The sequence below is a fragment of the Nicotiana tomentosiformis genome, chromosome 2 (genome assembly GCF_000390325.3).
Source record: "Nicotiana tomentosiformis chromosome 2, ASM39032v3, whole genome shotgun sequence".
Lineage (NCBI taxonomy): Eukaryota > Viridiplantae > Streptophyta > Magnoliopsida > Solanales > Solanaceae > Nicotiana > Nicotiana tomentosiformis.
The window spans coordinates 88,161,669-88,180,325 of record NC_090813.1 but is presented as its reverse complement, the minus strand read 5'-3'; the positions used below and the strand labels follow the sequence as shown (position 1 = coordinate 88,180,325).

Genomic DNA, 18,657 nt, shown 5'->3' with positions numbered 1-18,657 from the left:
TGTACCACCCGATCCAGTCAACATAATAATCTAAAGAAAACACACATCGAGTCGTAACGCTCATACACACGAAATGCCCAAATATCAACCATAAGTACGCCAAGTGCATAATACAAATCCTGGGGAGATGGGTAGCATCACGTGCTACAAAACCCAAGCACCACTAAGATGCGATATATAACCTGCATCTCGAGAGACATCTTTCTCACATAATACCACAAACCATACGGGATCTCAATACGCGTGCGAATAATCAAACCACCTCACAACCCACTTGGTATAATATAGATTACACGGGATAGCTGACGACAGGAATAAAATCCAAGGCCCGAAGACCCTTCCAAAAACAACGCTATGCTGCGATGAGTGCATCCGGCCTGATATAGAGCCCACATTCACATTTTGATCCATCCATGGACCTCAACTGATTCTGATCATACCATGCTTGGCTAAATAGTCTCTCAAGGACCCACAATGACCTATTCACGACACATAAGAACAGCCATCAAATCCAGAACAAACTTCCACATTCCACAACCAAATGAACCGAGCGCCCTTCAGGTATAAATTCTCACATTAGCGATAGTACCACAATCTCCATACTTGGTTTTAAATCTTTAATCAATCAAGTGACTACATGTCACACATATACAATCTTTCCGTGGGATACACTCCCATGACCCTCTGCATCAGGTAACAAGTCTGCACATCCATACCACAGTCACACTAATGCTGTAAAGCAAACCAAGAAGTCTCAAATTAGTACACAAAGCCTCTTACACAGGACACCAATCTCAGGTGACGCTAAAGACAATACCAGCTTACTCTAAACATCCAAATTCTTCCCTGATCATCCGAGCTCGTGACATTCTTGTCGACACTGAACTGCAACCTTGATCCTAAGCTTCCAATTTCCTATGCCGCTTGCTGCACCTAACATGCCAATACGTTAGAGTACCAGAATTCCATAGAAACCCTGATCCACTAATAGGATAAACACTTCATCATATAGAAACCTTTTACTTAGTTCATTTCGGAAGAACCAATGCAACACGCAACCTAATTCCCAAACCGTAGAAAATACAACCTCATGTCGTAATCTAAACTGCCATAACTCTTCCGCAAATCCCTTTACATAACAAAGCCATACGAATTGAATACCTCCCAAATCAACCAAGTTGTGGTGGCGCTCATGCCCAAGTGTACAACCATAAACTACATGTATAACTTCACGCTGGAGAAACTGGCCACTGCCATAACTGTGTTGATTCAACCATTACCAACCTAGCCACTTCTTCTAATTTACTCAGGACTTGCCCTAGAAATAATGATAGCTCCATTCAAAACATCATGAACCCAAATCCACACTCATCCTGAGTGACCTTATTTCACGAGACCACGCTGTCTCCAAAACCCACGAACAATCTCATACCCTCCTTATGCGCATATTTGCATCTTCAACTGGTACACCCATTCTGAAAACCCCTCTATGAATCTGAAGTTATTTTCTCCCATTCCTCAAATGCCACACCGTAGACCGACGATAATGTAGAACACCCCAGTCCACCTTTCATAATCCGCTGTAAAAGCTCAAATACTTAACCATACTACTGACTCGAAATCCTTAGGTACCACACTTTAACTTTTGAATCCGGACCATTGTTGAGAGTCACCCACTCTGACTCGGTCCCAAATACAATCAACTCCAAGGCCCTGCTAGCACAGGTATACCCTCTCGAAGAAGCAACCGACTAAATTGCTTTTCCTTGTACATCATATCCCCATGAAGAATAAACTCTGAGTCTTCCCAAATATGAACATGAATTGATAAGGCCAATTACAACACACATTCCTCAGATCTTTTGCTCAAATTATCATTGATGTTCTCTTTCCTTAGTCATGATAACCCGCCAATACACCGATTACTAGAAACCGCACAAGTTGACAACTACGCAATCCAATCATAGACGGTGGGGTCTCCCACTTAGCATGAAGCTACCATTGCATAACTCTGGAACCCACCAAGATTCCTTATCCCTTGTTGACATGATCTTGCACAACCCACCAAATTCCTCGTAATCCTTATGTTAAACATTTCATGAACATTTTGAATCACTAGCCACATTCATATATTCGGCCTCTTACCGGATAGCCAGTAAAATTCTTCGTACAAGCTTCATCAACACCACGCAACCGCTAACCTGCTCACAGGAGATATCCCACCTGTGGAAATTCCATGCCGACATCCTCCAACAATGTTGCACCAAGTACAATTATCACGAAACCAATAAACCATCCTCAGCCCGTGCTCATTCACCAGCTGTATCCGTTCACTCCTCATGGACATCAACTAAAGGTGCGACAATACATTCCAATCCAAAGTCATATGACGACGACACCACATCTCAGACGAAGATTCCACCACACTCGAAAATACCAAGTCTCTTTACTCCATCAATCCAACCTAAACATTCTTAGTCCGATTGCCTAGACGCATAGACAAACATCCTACCATTACACAAACACGGTGTGATAACAATGCACGAATCATCATAATAATTAATGCCAAATCTCAAAATCATAGAAAGTATTGATGCTGAGCTGAAATGACAGGACGACCTTCCGCAAGGTGACAGTAATAGCCCAATCAAACACACAAGTAGAGACATCCTGCACCACCTCCGTAGTACCATGACAATTCCTCAATTCCCAATCTATAACAATCGATTCTCATCACATAAGATTGAATAGGAAAGAAATAAAGGTACAAGCCTCAAAAGAATCAATTCGCACGATGAGGAATCAAGAAGGGAATTGCTCCTAATAGCCTTATAGCCTCTCGAAGATAAGTACAGACGTCTCTGTACCGATCTGTAAGACTCTACTAGACTCGCTCATGACTCGTGAGACTTAAGTGAACTAGTTCTCTGATACCATGTTGTCACGACCCAAAAATCCATAAGGGTCGTGATGGCGCCGGACACCACTGTCAGGCAAGCCAACAATAATTACTTAATTGGGTTATCATTTTATTATTTTTGAAATCATATTTTCCTTCAATTTAAATAGTAAAGAATGGGGATTTACAGAGTAAATAATAATACTTTTAACAAATTCAATATAGAACAACCCATAATCATCCCAAAACCCGGTGTCACAAGTGCATGAGCATTAACTAGGAATATAAAATAAAATACAGCAGCTGTCCGAAATACAAATTGGACAGGAAAAATGTAAATACTCTGAAGGAGACTCTGTTGGCTGCGGGTCAACAAATGGAATGCAGCTCACCTAGGTCCCTGCATGTATACACGCCTCTGCTCTCACCCGGCCTCTAGACATATATGTACCTGCACAAAAATATGCAGCAAGTGTACTATAAGTACGTAAGCAACGTGTACCCAGTAAGTATCTAGCCTAACAATAGAGAAGTAGTGACGAGGGGTCGACATCGACGCTTACTAGTGGTCCATTAAGGCAAATACAGTAAGAAGTAAAACAGATATGGGGCAGAATAAATACGCAAATTAAACAAATATAAATATGTGGTACAATCTTCCTCTGAACAATAAGCTCAACTCTTGATTAGCAGTCACCTCCTCCCCCAAAGTACATATATATATATATAATGGACCTCACCAGATGGGTTGTCATAATTCAAATCAGGAAAACACCCAGATACACTTGCCCTTTGTACAATTAATACGCACGATTCCCTAGAAGGATTACAGAAATACCGAGGCGTACGGCCCGATCCCATCATAATCTGGTATATAACCATAGATACATCTATTATATATATTTTCAAGGCAAACGAGCCGCTCCCATGAGAGTGTGGTACAAAATCCTGCCGAGGCGAACGGCCCTGATCCCATAAAGTGTGTGCGTTGTCGATAGTCGAACGACATGAACCATAGATGTATCTATCCTGCCAAGGCAAACGGACCGCTCCCATTAGAATAAGAAAGCTTTGACGGGTCCTTGACCGCACTCACGAAGGGACAGGTGAGTTGTTAGGAAAGCTTTGGGGAAAGCCTTTCGATGAGAACGCGTAACGCGCGGGGGGGAGGGAGGTTTCATAAGAGGAGTACAATTATTCCATGGCAAGTCATAAATTTCATCTGATCTCTGCAATAATGAGTCTACATCTCTACACAAGTCTAGTTTCAAATTTTAACATGTAATAAGGAACCTAATAGGTAAGAGACAACTCAAATAGTACAGTTATAGCATGGCATTAACCTGAGTCTACCCAGACAATAATATGAATATAGCTACGTATGAACTCTCGTCACCTCGTGCGTACGTAGCCCATACAAAAAGTAGCAAATATCAATTACAACACCTAGGGGGTAGTTTCCCCCTCACAGAGTTAGATAGGTGACTTACCTCGCTCCGAAATTCCATAACCGGCTCCAAAGCCTCTCTAACACCTCAAACCGGTTCTTGTCGCTCCAAACTAGTCAATTAAGAAGCAACCCAATCAAAATGTACTCTAATACTCATAATTAATTAATTTATAACAATTTCCTACTCCGCTCGAAAAATCAATAAAGCAACCCTCGGGCCCACGTGCCCGGATTCCGAAAATTTTTGAAGATAACTATTACTCATAATGTAATGACCTGACCGTTCATTTTTCTTTATAGAACCATGCTCCTCTAAATAATACTTCCTATACTTGCTTTTACTGATTTATGACTTGCGGGGATGGTTGGTTCGGGATTTGGGAGAGTTTGGGTTGAAATCGGAATACTTGGTTCCTTAAGGTTGGCTTAAAAGGCCAAGTTTGACTTCGGCCAACATTTTGAGTAAACGACCTCGGAATCGGGATTTGACAGTTTTAATAGGTTCATATGATAATTTCGGACTTGGACGTATATTCGTATCAGGTTTTGGATGACCCGGGAGCGTTTTGGCGCCCAATAGTGAAAGTTGGTTCTTGAAGGTTTTAGAAGTCCTTTAAAATTTGGTTTGGAGTAGGTTTTGGTGCTATCAAGGTCCAAACGGATTTCTGAGATTAGGAATAGTTCCATAGTGTCATTTAAGACTTGCACGCAAAATTTGGTTTCATTCCGAGTAGTATAAGTATGTTTCGGCGCATTGGAACTAAATTGAAGAACTTGAAGTTCTTAAGTTTGATTCAATCGGTTTTAGGGTATGATTCTTAGTTTTAATGTTGTTTCGGACTAAGTTGAGAATTTGGAACTACAGCTGAGTGCTCCAGATCTGTCATAACCGCACTTGCGGTTGGCCAGCCGCAGGTGCGAGCCAAGTCCCCGCTGATGCGATCCAAGGATGGCCAGCTAGGTTCCGTAGGTGCGGCTCCTTCTACGCAGAAGCGGGACCACAGAAGCGGGAGCCCTTCCGCAGATGCGTCCCCAGCCGAACCAGCCAACTTTTCAGAAGCGGACACGTGCTCTGCAGAAGCGGATCCGCAGGTGCGGACTATGCACCGCAGGTGCGAAAATCATTGGGGCAGTGAGGTTCAATTAATACGGGACTTAAGCCATTTTCACTCATTTTCTCTCTCTTTTGGTGATTATTGGAGCTTCTTGAGAGGGATTTCCACCTAGCTTTTGTAGGTAAGTAATTTCTACCTATCGTGAGTTCAATACGTTGATTTTGGGTAGATTTCAACATGAAAATTAGTAGAAATCATAGGTTAGATAAAAAACCTAGGGTTTGACAAGATTTTTACCATGAAGTTGACCATGAAACTTAGTGATAATCAAATATTTATATTCCTTAGGTCGTGGGTAACAACTTTCTTTAAAAAATTTCAGAATCCGAGCATGTGGGCCCGGGGTTGAATTTTAGGAATCTTGCAATTTAGGTTGGGAAATCACTTAAAGGGTGGAATTATGAACTTTTGAGCATAGATTGATTAGTTTATGTAATGTTTGAATAGCTTTGAGTCGTTTGGCGTCAAATTTGGAGGTTTGAGCGCGTTCTTGAATTGGGAAGTAGGCTTTGAGACGAGGTAAGTCTCCTTTCTAACCTTATAAGAGGGAAAATACCCCATAGGTGATCTAAATTAATATGTGTTGTTGTTTGTGGGGGGCCACGTACGCACGAAGTGACGAGAGTCCGTACGTAGCTACTATTCCTATTATGTTCGGGTAGTCTTAGGCTTACACCATGTCTTGTTTATATTGTTATTTCTTTATGTATATTGTTTGCCTTGAGAAGGGCGGAATGGAGTGTGCTTATTAAATGTTTCAAAAAGAATAGGAATTGAGGAAAAATTATGGGATCTTAAAAGTTTTCATTTGAATGTCGTATTTTGAAAAGAATGGGAGAGTACTATAATAATTTATGAGATCCTTGTGTAACCGCGTCGTATGTATGATTCACGAGCGGGGTAATTCTTTAACTTTATGTTTGACATGTCGCATGTATGATTCGCGAGCGGAGAAATAGATGCATCTATGGTTCGCGCCGTTCGACCCTCGGTAGTGCACAATTTATATTTATGTTGGATCGGGTCGAACGTCCTCGGTGGTATTGTGTGTGACAGTAGAACTGAAAGTTTCTTTCATAATTAATATGGATTCATTGTCTGTGTGATCATATGTTTTAAAGGAAGAAAGTGATTAAGTTCTTAAATATGGTGATTTCTTGACCAATTAAATTCTTGTTCTAAGTCTTATTGTTGTATACCATGCTTAATTAGAATCTCATATTATCATGTTATTGACCCTAGTAAGTGTCGAAGTCGACCCCTCGTCACTACTTCTTCGAGGTTAGGCGGGATACTTATTGGGTACATGTTGTTTTATGTACTCATGCTACACTTCTGCACTTAACTGTGCAGGATCTGAGGCAGGTGTATCTGGATACCCATCCGACGCGCATTCTTGATCCGGGTTTGAGATTCCATGGTGAGTTGCCCCCTTCTAAGCCGTTCAGCAGCATGCCAGAGTTTCTCTTTTGTTTATATCTGTCTATTCTGTTTCAGACAGTAGGATAGTCATCTTTTGTATATTCAACTAGTTGCCCACACACTTGTGACACCAGATCTTGGCACGTGTTAGTAGACTTTGATTTTTGGGTTGTAATTCAACCGTTATAACTGCTTTTTAGATGTTTCCGTTTGTTTGCCTTAAAATTCCTTTATTTATCAAATTCTTTAAATATAGGTAAAGCTAAATGTTAGAATTGCTTAATAAACAATAAACAAAATGGGGAAATCACTAAGTTGATCACTATCGTCTTGTCCAGCAACGGTGCTGGACGCCATCACGGCCTGACATTGAATTGGGTCATGACACATAACCTCACGAACTCAACTATATAATTTATTTCTAATTCCATGTCCAAATTCGTGGTCAAAATCAAAAATACTAATTTCTAGGTTTTGTATCAAAATCCCACAATTTCTACCAATTTCCATGTTAAACTCTAACCATAATCTATGTATTAAACTCACATTAATTAGAAATTACTTACCTCACAAGGCTAGGTCGAAATCCCCTCCTTGAAAGCTCTCAAATCGCCCAAGAGTGAATGAAAATGTGATAAAAATGGCCTAAGTCCTGTATTAAATGAAACCTCACTGCCCAACGACTTTCACACCTGCGGTGCTTTGGGCTGCATCTGCGGTCCTGCACCTACGGCAAATGCCTCGCAGGTGTGCCTTCCCCTCACCTGGTCGGGCTCCACATCTGCGGACAATGAGGGTCGCTTCTGCCAGCCTAGCCGCACCTGAGACCATGTTTCTCGCACCTGCGTGAGCATTCTTCTGCATCTACGGATTTTAGGTTGCCCTCCATTTCTCGCTTCTGCGGTTCGTGGCTCGCACCTGTAGCTAGCCAAGCGTAGGTGCGATTATGACAGATCTGGGATCTTCAGCTGTTACTCCAAGCTTCCGACTTGGTCCGAGCCTCATCCGATTCACACTCGGGGCCCCGCTCGAATATACCAACAAGTTTAGAATCATATAGCGGACTCTCTCGAAATCTCAGAACGCCCGAAACAACATTAAAACTAAGAATCGCACCCCAAAACAAATTGAATCAAACTTATGAACTTCAAGTTCTTCTATTCACTCAAAATGTTCCGAAATGTACTTAGACTACTCGGATTGACACCAAATTTTGCGTGCAAGTCTTAAATGACATTATGAAACTATTACCAGTCTTGGAATTCCATTTGGATCTCGATAACACTAAAACCCGCTCCAAAACAAATTTAAAGAACTTCAAAATTCTTCAAGAATCAACTTCCACAATAGGCGTTGAAACACTCCCGGGTCATCCAAAACCCGATCGGACATATGCCCAAGTCCAAAATCATCATACTAACCTGTTGGAACCTTTAAATCCTGATTCCGAGGTTATCTACTCAAAAATCACCCTATAGTCAATTCCTCCAACTTAAAGCTTCCGAAATTAGAAATTTTTTTCTTTCCAAATCAACTCTGAACTTCCCAAAATTAAATTCCGATCACGCGTACAAGTCATAATACCTAAAGTGAAGCTGCTCAGGGTTTCAAACCGCTGAATTATGTGCTAAAGTTCAAAATGACCGGCCGAGTCTTTACAAGCTAAGTGAAAGGTTTCTAGCCAATGAAGTGTCTATTCTACTAGTAGTTCAGGGGTTATGATGAAGTTTTGAAATCTCGCGTAATGGCATGATAGGTGCAGTGAGCGGTATGGAAGTTAGAAGTTGAGGATCAAGGTTGTGGCTTGGTTTTGATAAGAATGTCACGAGCTCGGAGGAGCGGGGAAGAATTTCAAATGTTTAGAGGAAGCTGACACTATCTTAGTGTCGCATGAGAATGGTGTCCAGGGTGAGAGGCAACATGTATTGATTTGCGGACTCCTGGTTGGCTTTACAGAATTAGTTTGGTTGGTGGTGTGGAGGTGTAGACTTTACTACCTGGTGCGGAAGGTCATGGGGGCGTATCCCATGGGGAAATTTGTATAAGTGTGGCATGATTAGTCACCTGATTGTTAAGGATTGAAACCAAGTATGGATATTCTGTCACTATCGCTAATGTGAGAGTTTATGCCTGGAAGGTGCTCTATTCCTTTGGTTGTGAACTATGGGAGTTTGTTCCAGTTTGGGACGCCTGCTCGTGTGTGTCATGAATAGGACCATTGTGGATCCTCGAAAGGTTGTTGGCCCAATATGGTATAATCAGGATCGGCTTAAGGTCTGTTGGTGGGTCTAATGTGAATGTGTGCTCTACGTCAGGTCGGATGCGTTCATTCGGCATAGCATTGCTTACGGAGGAGTCTTCGGGCGTTGGATGTTATTCCCATCGTGAGCTATTCCATGTAATACTCTAATGTGCTAGGTGGGTTGTGAGACGGCTTGATTATTCTCACATGTGTTGTGATCCCATATAGCTTGTGGTGTTATATGAGCAAGATGACTCTCAAGATGCAAGTCATTTATTGCACCTTAGTTGTGCTTGGGTTTTTGTAGCATATGGCGATATCCATCTCCCCATTGATTGTATTATGCACTTGGCATGCTTGTGGTCGATATTCGAGCATTTCGTGTGTATAAGAATTCTGGCTCGGTAGGTATTTCCTTATAGATTTTTATGTGTAGATCGGGTGGCACGCTGCCACAGGTATGTTGTTTGGATCGGGTGGCACGCTGCCACAGGTATGTTATTTGGATCGGGTTGCACGCCGCAACGGTATAATGTGTGGGTCGAGTTACACGCCGTAATAGTGAGATATTGAGTACGGTTCCATATACTTATTTCTGTGTATTTTTGTTTCCCATTCTCTGAGAAGGGTTCATAGCATCTGTTCGACCATTTTATTTGTTATGTGGGCTGGGTAGTTCCTTTCCAGAGTTCGTTTTTCCTTATGTATCATGTTTGAGTTGTAGCTTGTTGGCGCATTGATGGCGTCAATTGAAATCTTGAGCAGTGTTTGAGGTGGCTTATTGCTTGGGCAGCTTGTACTAGGTGAGACGAGGTTATTGGGCCTGAAATTGGTGCGATCAGATTTGTGTAAAGTATATTAAAGAGCAAATATTTGTATTCAGTTCAGAATGAGATAATGGTTCTTGTCAGGAGGAGAGACTCCATGATTTGTTGGTTCGGCAGGTAGTTATGAGTTTCTACACATCTCTTCCGTCATGGCAGTATCGCGAGAGTTGGAACATGGCTTATATGTGTTATGAGGTGTATTGCGGGCACCGAGTTTGTGAAATTACAGCGATTGTGGTCGGGGGATGTTATTATGGTCAAGCGACTTATGTGGTGCAGGATGTGATTTCAGCGGAGGAGCATGGTCATGTTGTGTATAATTTCTGGTGATTGATGCGGTGTTCATATGTTAGAATCGGGTCTCGTGGAAAATTCCGGATGTTAGAATTTGGTTCTAAAGCTTGTTAGCTAAGGTTATAGGGAGGATCTTCAGTCTGGCTCGATCTAATGTGCTCAATTGGGTTGTGGTGGCATAGGTAGGTGCACGAGGTGTTAAACTATGATTTTGCACAACTCCAGAGTAGTCCTTAGCATGTTCGAGGATGAATATATGTTTAAGTGGGGGAGAATGTAATAACTCGATCGGTCGTTTTGAGCTCTAGCGCGTCGTTCTGCGGTTTGAGGCCTTGAGTAGCTTCACTTCATGTTTTACATGTCTGGTGGTTCAGCAGTTTTACGTTCAATTATGTACTCATGCTGGACTTGCTGCACTTATTTTGCAGGTACATATATGTCTGGTGGTCTTTTGGGCGCAAAGGCGCAGCAATTGCGGGGACTTTACCGTGAGCTGCATTCCATGTTACGATCCGCAGCATACAGAGTCTCCATCAGAGTTATTTATTTTCTCCTGTCTAACTTGTATTCCAGACAGATGTTGTATTTCATTATATTTCCTAGTTGATGCTCATACACTTGTGACATCGGGTTTTGGGGGCTTCTACTGGATGTTTGGTATGGTAGTTCACGTAATTATTATCATTTTACCCGATAAATTCTATTTTATACTATTTAATTAACGGAAATTACGATTTCAAAAGTAATAAAAAGGAGTAATTAAGTTGATCAATCACCGTTGGCTTGCCTTACGGCAGCGTTAGGCGCCCTCACGACCTATAGTGGATTTTGGGTCGTGACAGGAATGACGCCAAGTTTTGCATACAAGTCATAAATCACCATAGGGAACTATTCCGAGGCTCGAAATCCCAAATGGACCTCGATAACACCAAAATCTACTCCAAACCAAACTTAAAGAACTTGAAATACCTTCAATGTGCCAACTTTCAATATTAAGCGCTGAAGTTCTCCTGGGTCATCCGAAACCCGATCGAATATACGTCCAAGTCCAAAATCATCATACAAAGCTATTGGGACCGTCAGATCCCGATTCCGAGGTCGTTTACTCAAAACGTTGATTCAAGTCAAACTTAACCATTTTAAGCCAATATTAAGGAACTAAATATTCCGATTTCAACTCGAACCCTTCCAAACCCGAACTAACCATATCCGCAAGTCATAAAACAGGAAAGACACATACAGGGAGTCTTATTTAAGGGAGCGGGGTTCTAAAAAGTAAAATAACCAGTCGGATCGTTACAATACCTGTAGAATAAAGTTTTGGCTCAAGAAGCTTGAATTTAAGGAATTTATTGAGAGAAATGATGACTTAAGTGATATTAATTATGAAATTGGAGACCGGGGCCTTTAGCCCATTCTCTAGAGTTATTTTCTTTATGTTGAGTTGTACATAGTTACTTTGGTAAAATAATCGGCTCTCATAAAAAAGCTGGTTGGAACAAAGTCACTACAAATATATCCTTTTAACTTACCAGCATTAAACATATCATTACAAGCCTGAAAAAGTCTTAAAATAATTTTATAAATTAGTGTTGATTCTATATTAGTAGAGACTGACATGAAGGGCAAGCTTACAGACAAAAATTTGAGAAACTCAAAATTGTGATCATAATGTTATAAATCTCAAAAGGTTCATCAAAAGAGGGTTTGAAAGTTTTTGGCAAACAAAAGCAGAAGTAGAAACAAGGAAACTTATAGGTTTTGAATTTTATGTGATATTTGTTTTTTACTTTTCTACTCTACAAGAAACAACAATTATTAATAAAATTACTCTCTCGAGGACGAGCAAGGATTCAAGTACGGGGGAGTTTGATGACTATAAAATATTCATATATTATATACTTAAAAATAAATTAGAGTAAAATAGATACATATATATATATATATATATATATATATATATATATATATATATATATATATATATATATGTTACATCTCGCATTTCGTACGTAAAAGTTTCGTCTTCAGTTAATCGACGTAGACGCGGGGATGAGATTATTTTGAGGTTAACGTATTTATGCTTTTTATAACAAACGATAAGTAAGTTCCATGAAGGATAAAGGGTACACGAATTAAAGAAAATGAGTTTCGTTGAAGGTTGTCGATTTGGGATAAAATACGGTCCGAGTTATTATACCCGATATTTATGGACTAGTACCATACAAGGTACCATATGACCGTGATAATACGATGTATAAAGTGTATTAAAATAAGTAAAAATTTAAGTAATTTGAGATAATTCTTAATTATGCGGGTAATTGGTTAATTACCGGGTAACGGAATATTACCCAATTAGTTAATAAATTATAAGATAAGATTACCCCCCCCCCCCCCAAAAAAAACGTGGCAGCAAGCCACTTTCCAAATAATTGACTCTTAGTCACTTTGGATTATGTGGCAACCTAGTATGTTAGTTACAAAACATCTCATGCCTAATATTTTCATTTTCTAACAACACTTTAATTCTAAGACTTTTAACAAAAACTTTCAATAACTTCAGTAACTCACTTCTCTTAACGTTTCTGTTAAGCATAGTCATAATCTCTTCAAACTTCATCAAGACTTTCCTAACTCTTTTCATAGTTAAGAATACAAGACATTTCATTTCTAACCTTTTCATTTCTAACACTATAACGTGATTTCTTCAACCAATGATATTTCTTATCGCAGTAGCAACGTGAGATTTTGTGATTCTAAGGGAGTGCGGTGTAACTTTTTCCAAGAATATTATACGGATTTTTCCCTACTCCATGTATGTTAAGGCTATCCATTCTTTCCTTTTGGCGTGATCCAAATAATACAAATGAAACAAGCAAAATACACAACTTTCATAAATGACTCTATTCATAGAAATACTAGGGGTGTCTATATTCTTGATTCCCCATGTGAATTATTATTATATCTTCTATTCATGGGTCTCAAAAAAATACGTATTTGATAAAGTATCCGAAAGGCATATTGATATTTATGACATTCCGAGAAATCTTATTAACGTAATTCTTATGCATTTCATGCATTTATACATGTACATTGACCCATGACCAGATGGCATTATATACGCGTATATTATATTTATATGGGATATGGAAAAAGGTTATGGCGTTATATACGTACCACCACCTGATCAGTTGGTATATGTTGATGATGCTGCCCACAATGGCCGAGACGATATGATGGGATGCCCTCAGAGGCTTGATGATGATATATATACACCTATACCTATGCATGACATGACATTTATATGCACGTGCATGACACTATAAATGTTTCAAAATTTACAAAGTTATCTAGACTTACACGTGGATTTCTTTATTCTATGTTTCATCTATGTCTTTTATGTTCATCTATGTCTTTTATGTACTGATTTTCATGCCTTACATACTTAGTACATTATTCGTACTGACGTCCTATTTTCCGGGGCCTGTGTTTCATGCCCGCAGGTGCAGGTAGGCAAGCTGACGGTCCCCCTTCTTAGGATCCTTGATCAGTGAGAGTTGGCGTGCTCCACTTGATCCGGAGCTACTTTTGATTTTGATACGATATGTTTGTATACATATATGGGTATGATGTGGCTCAGTCCCGTATTTGTTCAGTTTTATTTCTATTAGAGGTCTGTAGACTGTTACGTATAGTCGGATAGTATGCGGCCTTGTCGGCTTCCAATTTTGGGTATATAGTTATCTATAGCAGCCTTGTCGGCTCGTCCCACTGTATTCCGTATGTATATGTATATATATCTTTTGGACAGGTTTCCCTCACCTATGTTATTCATGTTTATATCTTAAACGCATGCTTAAGGATGTTCGAGATATAGGATTCGGGCACCCTTCGGGGCCCATCGGTTTGGGTCGTGACAAAAGTGGTATCAAAGCAGTTCTGTCCTAGGGTTGTCTATAGACTGTGTCTAGTAGAGTCTTGTTTATGGGTATGTTGTGCACCACACTTATAAACAGGAGGCTACAGGACATATAGGATGTTATCCTCTCTTTTTATCTTAGATCGTGGGATATAAGAATTCATATTCCTAACGATATGTTATATTTTCAGCAATGCCTCCAAAGACTACAGCCACCCAGAAGGGACAGTCCGTGGCTGGTGAGATTACTAGTCGAGCGCCACGAGTGACCAGGGCTCGGGGGGAGTCTCATAGTGAGATTTCATCTCAGACTTCACATACCCCGCCCTCTCCAGGAGAGCTCCGAGGGGCACCAGCTCCAGCGCCCACCCCTGTACGTTCAGCCCTCAGCCGGATGCACCGGGTCAGGAAATGAGAGATGATATTCAGCTATTAACTTGATTAGTAGCCGCACAGGCTCGGTGTCAAGAAGTAGGTATCGGTCATGCGGATAGGTCCGTCAGTGCGAGGGTTCATGCTTTCATTAATTTAGACACTCCGGTATTCACGGGGGCAGATCCAAACAAGGGCCCTCAAGTATTTATTGATAGAATGCAGAGGACGTTGAGGGTATTGAAGGCCACTGCGACTGAGTCAGTTGAGCTAGCTTCCTATAGACTCCAAGATGTTTTAGTTAATTGGTACGAGTCTTGGGAATTGTCCAGAGGTGAGGATGCCCCTCCAGCAGTATGGCAGGAGTTTACAGAAGCTTTTCTTTGTCATTATCTGCCACCAGAGCTTAGACGGGCCAGAGTTGATAGGTTTTTGACCCTTCGGCAGGGTAACATTAGTGTTCGAGAATACAGTCTTCAGCTTGATTTGTTGGCTAGGTATGCTCCCACTATTGTATCTAAGATGGAGGATCGAGTTCACCGGTTTGTGATGGGATTAGAGCCACACTTGCTTAACGATTGTACGTCGATCTCACTTCAACCAGACATGGATATTTCTCATATTCAGGCATACGCTCAGGGTGTAGAAGAGCGTAAGCAGAAGCAGAGGGCCGATTGTGAACATGATAGGGCCCAGAATAAGAGAGCAAGGTCTTCGGGTCCTTTTGGTGAGTTTCGAGGTGGTCAAAGACCACAATACCCGAGTTATCCAGCCCAGACATCGGCTAGCGTGCTCCCTCAGTTTGGCGGTAAGAGATTTGATCTCTCCACATATTCAGGGCCTGGCCAGAATTTCAGCGTCTCAGGTTCTCAGTATAAGGGTGAGTCAAGTCAGATGAGGCCGCCTTTGCCATGATGTGCTCAGTGTGGTAAGCAGCATGTCGGGCAGTGCCGTATGGGGTTGGGTATTTTTTATACTTGTGGTTATCCGGGCCAAGTTATGAGGGATTGTCCGACGAGAGGTGATGCAAGCATAGCTCAGCCAGCGGGATCTGTAGCTGGTTCGTCATCATCAGTACACCCCCCCCCCCGGGCAAGGTTCACAAGCACCAATGAGTTGTGGTAGAGGCAGAGGTGAAGCATCTAGCTCGAGCGGTCCTCAGAACCACATTTATGTGTTGGCAGGACGACAGGATCAGGAGTCATCGCCTGATGTTGTTACAGGTATATTATCAGTCTTCTCATATGATGTATATGCACTGATTGACCCAGGTTCTACCTTATCATATGTTACTCTATTAGTTTCTAGTAAGTTTGAAATAAAACCTGAATTGGTTAAACTTTTTGAGGTGTCTACACCTGTTAGGGACTCAGTGGTAGCTAAGCGAGTATATAGGGGTTGTATAATATTGGTTCATAGTCGATCTACCGTAGCGGACCTAATCGAGTTAGATATGGTAGAATTTGATGTTATAATGGGTATGGATTGGTTGGATTCTTGTCATGCCAACGTTGATTGTAGATCAAATATAGTTCGATTTCAATTTCCAGGGGAGCCCATTTTGGAGTGGAAAGGTAATACGGCGTCGCCGAGAGGTAGATTTATTTCCTATCTCAAGGCAAGGAAGATGATCAGAAAGGGTTGTATTTATCACTTAGTTCGGGTTCAAGATGTGGAAGTAGAGTCAACCAACCATTCAGTCCATCCCTGTGGTTAATGAGTCTCTCGATGTTTTTCCTGATGAGCTTCCGGGTCTTCCGCCAGAGCGAGAAATTGAGTTTGCTATTGACCTAATACCATATACTCATCCAATATCTATTCCTCCATATAGAATGGCCCCCACGGAGCTGAAAGAGTTAAAGGAATAACTAAAGGACTTGCTTGAAAAAGGCTTTATCAGACCTAGTACATCACCGTGAGGAGCACCTGTGTTATTTGTGAGGAAGAAATATGGTTCATTACGGATGTGTATTGATTATAGACAGTTGAATAAGGTGACAATCAAGAATAAATACCCGCTCCCGAGGATTGATGATTTATTTGATCAGTTGCAAGGTGCCAAGTGTTTTTCAAAGATAGACTTGAGGTCCGGGTACCATCAGGTAAGGGTTAAGGAGGAAGATATTCCGAAGACAGCATTTAGGACCAGATACGGGCACTTTGAGTTCGTGTTATGTCATTCGGTTTGACCAATGCCTCAGCATTATTCATGGATTTGATGAACCGTGTGTTCAGGCTCTTTTTAGATTTGTTCGTAATTATATTTATCGACGATATATTGGTGTATTCTCTTTCAGAAGCTGAGCATGCAGATCATTTGCGTACTGTGCTCAGAGTTCTACAAAAAGAGAAGTTGTATGCAAAATTCTCTAAATGTGAATTCTTGTTGAACTCTGTAGCTTTCCTTGGGCATATCATTTCGAGTGAAGGTATCCGGGTTGATACACAAAAGATTGAGGCAGTAAAGACTTGGCCTAGACCCGCGACACCGACAAAGGTTCGTAGCTTTCTCGGTTTGGTAGGTTATTACAGGAGATTTGTAGAGGGATTTTCTTCCCTTTCAGCACCTTTGACAAAGTTGACTCAGAAGGGAGCAAAGTTTCAATGGACTGATGCTTGCAAACGGAGTTTCCAGGCATTGAAGGACAGATTGACTTCCGCACCAGTTCTAACACTCCCAGAAGGGACCGATGGTTATGCTATCTATTGTGATGCTTCAGGCATTGGATTGGGTTGCGTGCTGATACAACATGGTAAGGTTATAGCTTATGCTTCTAGACAACTAAGAAAGCACGAGAAGAATTACCCGACCCACGATTTAGAGTTAGCCATAGTAATTCATGCACTAAAGATGTGGAGGCACTACTTGTATGGCATTCATGTTGATATCTATATGGATCATAAGAGCCACCAGTATATCTTCAAGCAAAAGGAATTGAATTTACGTCAAAGGAGATGGTTGGAGCTACTTAAAGACTATGACGTTGATATTTTATACCATTCGGGAAGGCGAACGTAGTAGCCGACGCCCTCAGCCGTAGATCTATAGGCAGCCTGTCATATTTACAGCCGGAAAAGAGGGGAATAGCCCATGAGATTCATCAGCTAGCTAGTCTTGGAGTTCGGTTACTGGACTCAGGTGATATTGGAATTACTATTCAGGATACGGCAACATCCTCTTTAGTAACTGAAGTAAAGGAACGCCAGTACGAGGATCCTGTGTCAGTTCATTATAGGGATACCACCCCTCAGAAGGAGAAGACACCGTTTGAAATTACAGAATATGGGGTCCTCAGATATTGAGGATGATTATGTGTCCCTAATATCGCAGGGCCGCGTCGGCGGGTTATGAGAGAAACTCACTATTCTCGTTATTCTATCCATCCAGGAGCAACAAAGATGTATCATGATATTAGGGAAGTATATTGGTGGGACGGAATGAAAAAGGATGTAGCGGAGTTTGTTGCTCAATGCCCTAATTGTCAGCAAGGCAAGATTGAGCATCAAAAACCCGGTGGATTATTGCAGGCTATAGAGATTCTGACTTGGAAGTGGGAAGTAATCAATATAGATTTCATCGTAGGCTTACCTTGTACCCAGCGTAAGTTCGATTCGATATGGGTGATTGTTGATAGGCTTACAAAGTCAGCCCATTTTCTGCCTGTTAGGACTACATATTCCGTAGTGGATTATGCAAGGCTTTATATAAGGAGATAGTACGACTGCGTGGTATCCCTGTATCTATTATATCGGATAGGGGAGCTAAATTTACATCCAACTTCTGGAGGTCCTTCCAAAAAGGATTGGGGACTCAGATAAGTCTTAGTATAGCATTCCATCCCCAGACAGACGGACAGGCTGAGCGTACTATACAGACACTTGAGGATATATTACGAGCTTGTGTGATAGATTTCAAAGTTAGCTGGGATGATCATCTGCCGCTTATTGAGTTCGCATATAATAATATCTATCATTCCAGTATTCAGATGGCTCCATATGAAGCTCTTTACGGACGGAAGTGTAGGTCGCCTATAGGGTGGTTCGATGTTGGGGAAACTATGTTAGTAGGATCAGAATTGGTACAACAGGAAATTGAGAAAATTAAGCTTATATAGGA

The 18,657-nt window shown here is 41.2% G+C and overlaps 1 protein-coding gene across 1 annotated transcript; it reads left to right on the top strand.

Annotated features, from left to right (window-relative positions):
• The first annotated feature begins 14,361 nt into the window (after nt 1-14,361).
• LOC138905224 (uncharacterized) lies at nt 14,362-15,455 on the top strand. Its single transcript, XM_070193730.1, has 2 exons — nt 14,362-14,407; nt 14,944-15,455. Exons 1-2 carry the CDS (start codon nt 14,362-14,364, stop codon nt 15,453-15,455), a joined length of 558 nt encoding a protein of 185 aa, XP_070049831.1.
• Nucleotides 15,456-18,657: the final 3,202 nt, after the last annotated feature.